Source organism: Ylistrum balloti, unplaced genomic scaffold, assembly GCF_031769215.1.
Source record: "Ylistrum balloti isolate Yb309-2 unplaced genomic scaffold, AGI_CSIRO_Ybal_v1 Utg369940, whole genome shotgun sequence".
Lineage (NCBI taxonomy): Eukaryota > Metazoa > Mollusca > Bivalvia > Pectinida > Pectinidae > Ylistrum > Ylistrum balloti.
This window is the reverse complement of record NW_026782048.1, coordinates 99,505-108,214: the sequence shown is the minus strand read 5'-3', so window position 1 is coordinate 108,214 and position 8,710 is coordinate 99,505. Positions and strand designations below refer to the sequence as shown.

The following is an 8,710-nucleotide window of genomic DNA, read 5'->3' as shown; positions in this document are numbered from 1 at the left end:
AAAATAGGATAATTCTCCAGGAGGTGAAGATTCTATCAAAATAGGATAATTCTCCAGGAGGTAAAGATTCTATCAAAATAGGATAATTCTCCAGGAGGTAAAGATTCTATCAAAATAGGATAATTCTCCAGGAGGTAAAGATTCTATATAAATAGGATAATTCTCCAGGAGGTAAAGATTCTATATAAATAGGATAATTCTCCAGGAGGTAAAGATTCTATATAAATAGGATAATTCTCCAGGCGGTAAAGATTCTACGAAAATAGGATAATTCTCCAGGAGGTAAAGATTCTATCAAAATAGGATAATTCTCCAGGAGGTGAAGATTCTATCAAAATAGGATAATTCTCCAGGAGGTAAAGATTCTATCAAAATAGGATAATTCTCCAGGAGGTAAAGATTCTATAGAAATAGGATAATTCTCCAGGAGGTGAAGATTCTATCAAAATAGGATAATTCTCCAGGAGGTAAAGATTCTATCAAAATAGGATAATTCTCCAGGAGGTGAAGATTCTATCAAAATAGGATAATTCTCCAGGAGGTAAAGATTCTATATAAATAGGATAATTCTCCAGGAGGTAAAGATTCTATAAAAATAGGATAATTCTCCAGGAGGTAAAGATTCTATATAAATAGGATAATTCTCCAGGAGGTAAAGATTCTATAAAAATAGGATAATTCTCCAGGAGGTGAAGATTCTATCAAAATAGGATAATTCTCCAGGAGGTGAAGATTCTATCAAAATAGGATAATTCTCCAGGAGGTAAAGATTCTATCAAAATAGGATAATTCTCCAGGAGGTGAAGATTCTATCAAAATAGGATAATTCTCCAGGAGGTAAAGATTCTATAAAAATAGGATAATTCTCCAGGAGGTAAAGATTCTATAGAAATAGGATAATTCTCCAGGAGGTGAAGATTCTATCAAAATAGGATAATTCTCCAGGAGGTAAAGATTCTATCAAAATAGGATAATTCTCCAGGAGGTAAAGATTCTATCAATATAGGATAATTCTCCAGGAGGTAAAGATTCTATAGAAATAGGATAATTCTCCAGGAGGTAAAGATTCTATAGAAATAGGATAATTCTCCAGGAGGTGAAGATTCTATAGAAATAGGATAATTCTCCAGGAGGTAAAGATTCTATAGAAATAGGATAATTCTCCAGGAGGTAAAGATTCTATCAAAATAGGATAATTCTCCAGGAGGTAAAGATTCTATCAAAATAGGATAATTCTCCAGGAGGTAAAGATTCTATCAAAATAGGATAATTCTCCAGGAGGTAAAGATTCTATAAAAATAGGATAATTTTCCAGGGGGTAAAGATTCTATAAAAATAGGATAATTTTCCAGGGGGTTAGGATTCTGAAAAATAGGATAATTCTCCGGGGGGTTAGGATTCTGAGACAAGAAACACGTCATTAAAAATATCATCACCTTGATTTATTAATTGCATCATCAATAGTTGTGTTTGTTATTGTAAGATTCAGCATTTATTACTATACTCACCATAAAAACATTTTTCATCTTGTTTCATCAAGTTTTTATGTATCATGGATTTATGATATCACAATGAAATTATTTTTTTATGAACAGTTATGTACAGATATTTAAATTTGCAGCTAATTTTTAAGATTACAAAAATATAGAAGAAAAGAAGACCTAATAATTTGGTCTGTTCACATGAAGTCTAATCTTTGCTTCAAAAGTATTAATTTTTTATGTTTGGACAGAAAGTTGTCTTGTGTTTAAAATAGTACAAATTAAGAATGTTACAGGTTCGTGAGTATAAAATAATTTTTGTATTGGAAAATGAAAGCCAACAGAAACCAAACAAATCAAACTACAGAAAAAAAGCAAAAACAAGAAAATCTATGTATAGATTTTTTTTTAAATTGAAAAATATTAGAATGATTAATGGGTACTTGACAAGGAGGAATACCCAAAGGCAAAAAAAAAAACAATTTGTGTAGTCTGTCAGGAAAAAGATTATTCCTATTTCGAAGAACAAAGAGAGAGAAAAAAATCATAATAACAAAACATGCATCTACTCTTTTTTAAAATACATCGTACATCATAGAGGTTTACAGGACTCTGCTCTGGTTGTTTGTGTCAAACAGGGTGAGCAGAGTTTTAAGGGTTTAATTTTTTGAAGTTATAGAAAGTAAATTGATACAAGTCAGAAGAAGTATTTTGTGCCATTATCTAGAAAATAGAATCCAACTTTTCCACTCTAACCATTGAAATATACCTAATATTCAAGCTTTGGCAAAAATGAGATTCTGGATTAAGTATAAGGACACTGTATCTATTGTGTATGTAATCTTCAAAATTAAGTTCAGATGAAAACTTCTGAATTCTAAGATTGGACCGTCACAATCAGGATTGTTTTACAAAACTGTTTAAATTCAAATAAATTTTCATATCCACATGATAATTATACTTGATAATTTTAGAATTTTAAATTATTGTTTTTAAACAAGTAAAATTTGTAATTACTAAAAACTAGATTATGCTCTTGTGTTTCCCTACAACATTAAGGAAAATGATAATCGTTTGGCTAGATTAAAAAATCATTTCTTTTGATGGTGTACCAAATCGATGAACATTTTTAAGTCTCAACTGATATTGTGTATTAAGGATGTTATGGAAGTCTCTCTCATCATATTTTGCAGCAGGTTTTTTTTCTTAAATCAATTTTGAAATTATGTGTACTTTTAAAGTATTGTCTCTATTGTACATTCATTTTAAACCAAAGATATGTGTGTAATTGTCCTTGTACAATAAACAGCTTGTATAACAAAACAACTTTTGTCAGTAATTACCAATTACTTTTTTTTTTTGTTTTTTCAGATAAAATCATACATGAATAATTTAGATGGCGAAACAGTGGGCTAACTTCTACTTTTATTGAAAATTACAAATTTTGAATTTTAATTTACATGCATCATCAAATTTTAATCTAACCACTCCCAATTGTAACTTGAGATAAAGTGTTTTCTTTAAAGATCATCAACATGACAACACATTTGTCCCGAACCCATTTAAACCTCCCTCTGGCTGGACACCTCACCGTGGCCTCAATGCCGATCTGGATACTTTCCTTAACATCACATCTTTTTTCATTACCGACACCCCTCCTAAGCCTAATGTTTTTCCGAACCTCCAACCGGAAGAATCCCAAGCTATCATTTCTCTCAGAGAGAATAAAGATATCATCATTAAACCCGCTGATAAAGGCGGGGCTATCGTTATTCTTAATCGCGCTGACTACATTACGGAGGCAGAACGCCAACTCTGCAATACTGAACACTATAGACCATTAGACACGGATCTCACCCAGAACATAGTCAAGGATATCAATAAATTCCTACAACGGGTTAAACCTTATCTTGCTAAAGACTTAGTCTCTTTTAATACCATCAAGGATGCGAGGACACCTCTTTTTTATCTCCTGCCTAAAATTCATAAACCCGGCAACCCGGGCAGGCCGATAGTATCAGCTGTAGGCGGACCTACAGAAAAATTGTCGGCTACGGTCGACTTTTATCTCAAACCACTTGCTTCCGAAGTAAAGTCTTACTTGAAAGACACTACAGATTTTCTCAACAAAATCCTTGATCTCCGACAGATTCCCGCGCATAGCTTCTTGGTAACTGCGGACGTGTCTTCGCTATATACATCGATTCCACATAGGGATGGCATTCTTGCGGCCAAACGCGCTTTGGATACTAGAGGTGATAATTCTCCACCTACATGGATCCTCCTGCGGTTTCTACATTTTGTCTTGACTTGTAATTGTTTTAGATTTAACAACCAACATTACCTTCAAATTCAAGGCACTAGCATGGGTACCAAATGTGCGCCGAACTATGCCGTTTTATTCATGGACCAACTTGAAACCAATTTTCTAACATCTCAACCTCTGAAACCTCTAGTATGGTGGAGGTTCATCGATGATATTTTCTTTATTTGGACCTTCCGTCGCGAGGACCTTTGTGCCTTCATGGAGAGTCTCAGCCGATTTCATCCCAAAATTAAATTCACCTATGAGGTAAGCTCTACCAGTATGAATTTCCTAGACACCACGGTAATCAAAGAGGAAGACGGCACATTGCAAACCACATTGTATACCAAACCCACGGACGCACATCTTTACCTTCACTATCATTCATGCCACCCTCGTCAGCAAATCCGGAACATCCCGTTTGGACAACTCCTCAGGGTACGCCGTATATGTTCTACGTTGGACGAGTTTGAAAAACATAGCCGAGTCATGTGTGACCACTTCCGACTACGGGGATATCCACGGAATCTTTTAGAGTCGGCCACAGTTAAAGCGAGGAACACCGATAGATTAACTTTACTTCGGAAGGCGGATACAAATGCCAAAACCATTGTTCCATTCATAACTAAATACGATCCTCATCGTCAACATATAGGATCAATCCTGAAAAACCATAGAGGCATCCTCAACCGTATTGGCCCCCAAATGGACCACTCGGTTATCACTGTAGCTTACAAGAGAGCCAACAATATTAGGAATCTTCTAGTTAGAGCGGACATTGATCCACCAAACCGTACTAAGGGTAGTCAACCTTGTCGCCGACCATGCAATTTGTGTCCGTTCATGGAAAACTGCTCCTCCGTTACGAGCAAATCAAACAAACAAACGTTTACCATCCGACACAGTATTAACTGTAACTCTACTAGCGTAGTTTATATGATACAATGTCAGAAATGCGGTACTCAATATATTGGACAAACCGGTAACTCCATCAGAGAACGATTCCATGGTCATTTTGCCGATATCAGGAATAAAAACATGCACAAACCAGTCTCGCGTCACTTCACCTCTACGGAACACGACACAGAGAATGTGAAAATTATCGGTCTCCAAATCACCCCAGGGGATGTTAATACACGCCTACGTACAGAAGAAGCCTTTATCACATACTTGAACACCGCAGAACCACAGGGACTTAATATCAGACACGGATAATCTGGATAACGTCTGGATAACGGTGGATGTAAACTATTATTATCACTGTGAATCTACTATGTAACATTCATTGTCATACTAGTGACCAATCTTGCGACTTGATATGTATATAGGTGTATATACACACACATTGTGTTTTCATTGGATTTATTTTTGCAAGCATTGGAACTGTAACTCAGCGAACATTCACATAGAACAGCCTTTTATTACTTACCGATAGTGTACAAATTGTACATAAATCTTCATCTACAATATTACGCGGCTTAGATTATCATACATATCGGATATATCATCTGTAGTCCTTATGTATTAATAACTCTACTAAGAATCAAATTTGTACATTATTCAGCAGTAACTTGTTACTATATTGCGGTGTTCCGCCCATACCAATTCTCTAGTATTATGACGTCATTAACTTTCCACGTCATTGTAACCAGTGTACTATCTATGATGTCATATAAATAACATGTGTAGTTGCTATGCTTAGATGATATATATAGTCCTGTATTTTGAATTTACTCTGTTCTGAGGACGACACACCTAGTGTGTCGAAACATGTCAACCATTAAACTTGACCTAATCTACCGAAGGTGTTGTCTGGCTGTCTGTTCCTGGTATTAGCATTGAAGTTAAATATGTACAATATATAGTCTAAATACCCTCTAAAAACCTATTATACAGATTTGTATTTGAAAGTATGACTGAACGTTGTACGATGTTTACCGATTTCTATAATTGGACCGCACACTAAACAATGCAGATTAAATAAAGCTTTTAACACCCAACCAAGGATTAAAATGTAACTACAAATAATCTAAACATTACTACAGTCTGTATATATCATGTACCTGTTTAAATAGTGTCGTAGCATTACAGTGACGGCCTGATAGAACATCATCATGGCCTCTGCTCACGTGACTTTCACTGCTACGGATCACCAGTCGCGCTACAACGGTAGAAAACACGACAGTCATGGCACACAATTTGAGGTTTTTTTAATGTAAAACCAATTTTCATGAGGTAATACTTACCATAACTTTAGTATGCAAATATGATACCTACACCCATCTTTGTATCCCAAAAACAAAAGATTCAAAAATCCTGCCCTCCCTGCGACCATGAGCCTTCACGTCATGAACATAGAGTTATCTCCCTTCCTCTTAGCCTTGATGGGGCACCCGCAGAGGGGCAGCCAGGCAGATAGGAAGAGGGGAGGATAGGGTGGGACTCCTCATGAAAATTGGTTTTACATTAAAAAACCTCAATTTCATTTCAGTAATAATTACCATAACTTTAGTATGCGAATTTGTCTTACCGTAGTGGTGACTAGCAGCCAGGCAGCCCATCTAGCACAACTGAACATGGTAGGGAGGGGGGACAGAGTGCATAGAAGAAGGAGGGGAACCTCCCTGTGAACGAGCAGGTAACCCACATGCCGCAGAACGGAAAAGACAAGCCCTGGGGCTAACGGGGGGGGGCACAGACTGTGCAACCACCAGAGGCCCCAAAGAATACAAACCTTTTGAGTGGAAAGCTAGGGATCGCAGATAAAAATCTGTGAACATATCCCTGCCACGCCAGAAGGCAGCAGACATGACCTCCTGAAAGGAGGACCCATTAAGGAGGGCCCAGGATGGAGCGAGGGCCCTTACCTCATGAGCCTGCACTCTCACCCTCGCCCGAGCCTGGTCATCCGAGTGCTCATAAGCATACTTAATGACCTGGCATACCCACCTAGACACCGACTGGGAGGAGATGTCTCGCTGTCCCTGTTTGATAGGCAAAAACAGACGGGATCAAGATAAAACCTAAGAGCCCTACAGGGACAAAGCAATCTATCCCTCTCCTCCGAGCTAGTCAAAGCCGGAATCTTGATGGGATCGGGCGAGAACCCGGGACCTGATTCTTCACAAGGAACGAAGGAACAGTAAGACGAGTAACGGCAGCGTAGCCTCTGGACCAACGAAGGCAAGAAGGAAGTGACAACAAGGCATGCACTTCGCTCCTCCTACGTCCAGAGGCCAGAGCCAAAAGGAAGACTGAAAGTCAGAAACTTCAAAGAAGCAGACTCCATAGGCTCATAAGGTGACCTCGTCAGGGAATCTAGCACCAAGGCTTAATTCCACTGCGGGGCCAGCTGCCGAACTCTGGGTCTATCCAGAAATAGCCTCCACACGTGAAGGTGGAGGATCTCTGGTCGAGAGTGTGTCGTACTGGACCAAGGCTGGCGAAGGAGATTCGTCTGGTGGGTAGAGCCAGGGGCTCTTCCACCAGAAACGACAAGAGCTCCGGAATCCAAGGCTGCCTCGGCCACAGGGGGGCTATCAGAAGTAAGGAGCAGTGATGCTCCCTGAACTTCTGAATGCATAGGCATGCATCCCGTCCCAGTCCAGAGAAAGGGCGTCCACAGTCCAAGCCTTCGGATCTGGAACCGGAGAGACGAAGGTTGGCAGCTGATTGTTCAGAGAAGTGGTAAACAGATCTATCAAAGGCCTGTCCCACACCTGACAAATTCCCCGGAACACCGAGGGACACAGCTGCCATTCCGTCAACACCGGTTGGCGGCACCTGGAGAGGGTATCCGCCAACACATTCAGCCTGCCCGGAAGATGCTTGACCACAATGGACAATTGCATCTACTGACAGAGGATGCGGATGGAGAGGGCACACAGGACGTGAGACATGGTGCCCCCTTGTCTCTCCAGATACACGACAACTGTAGAGTTGTCGGTAGCCACACAAATCGCCTTGGACTGCAGAAACACCCGAAAGGATTGCAGTGCCAAAAGAACTGCCCTCATCCTGAGCACATTGATGTGCTCCGAGAGCTGATCCCCAGACCACTCCCCCGAGCGGCAATGGCCGTCGAGGTAAGCTCCCCATCCTGTCATGGAAGCATCCGTGAACAGGGTCATCGAGGGGACAGGCTTGGTCAGAGGTACCCTGCGGAGAACGTTTTCCTGAATGGTCCACCAGCAAGCGAACTCCCTGACCAACTGAGTGAGAGTTATCCAGTCCTCCCACTTCCTGGATGACGGAACCCAGTTGGACAGGAGGAACATCTGGAGAGGTCTGATGTGAAGCCTCCCGAGGGGGACCACATCTGCCAGGGCGTTGAGATACCCCAGAAAACTGAGGAACCAACGCACCTGGACCTGCGACCGTTCGATGAAGGACAGAGCTAGAGCCCTGGCCTTCTCGAACTTCTCCACCGGTGGTAGGGCTACGCCCAGAACCGTATCGAAACGGTTCCCCAGGAAGACGAAGTCCTGAGATGGGGAAACCTCTGACTTCTCTCTGGAAGGAATGAAGCCGACTCTGAGCAAGACTTTCATGACCAGCCGGGTATCCTTTACATTCGATTCCCTCACACTGTGAAGCATGAGGGAGTCGTCGAAATAGATGTGGACGTCTATTCCGCGAGAGTGAAGGAATCCCATGACTACCTGCAGCAGCTTGGTGAATACCAAAGGAGCTGTCATCAGCCCGAAGGGCATGGCCTGGAATTGGAAGACCTTGCTGTTGCACGTGAACTGGAGGAACTTCCGTGCAGACTTCTTGATGGGAATATGGAAATAGGCATCCTTCAGATCTACCGAAGTTGCCCACATCCCGTCCCTCACGGAGGCCATGATGCCCCGTGGGGTCTCCATCTTGAAGTGAGGAGAATCTACGTGCCTGTTGAAGGCACTGAGATCTATGATCGGAC

The 8,710-nt window shown here is 40.7% G+C and overlaps 1 protein-coding gene across 1 annotated transcript; it reads left to right on the top strand.

Annotated features, from left to right (window-relative positions):
- The first annotated feature begins 1,768 nt into the window (after positions 1 to 1,768).
- On the top strand, positions 1,769 to 5,001 carry LOC132547247 (uncharacterized). The gene is made up of 2 exons (XM_060211011.1): positions 1,769 to 1,781; positions 3,008 to 5,001. Exons 1-2 carry the CDS (start codon positions 1,769 to 1,771, stop codon positions 4,999 to 5,001), a joined length of 2,007 nt encoding a protein of 668 aa, XP_060066994.1.
- The last annotated feature ends 3,709 nt before the right edge of the window (positions 5,002 to 8,710 follow it).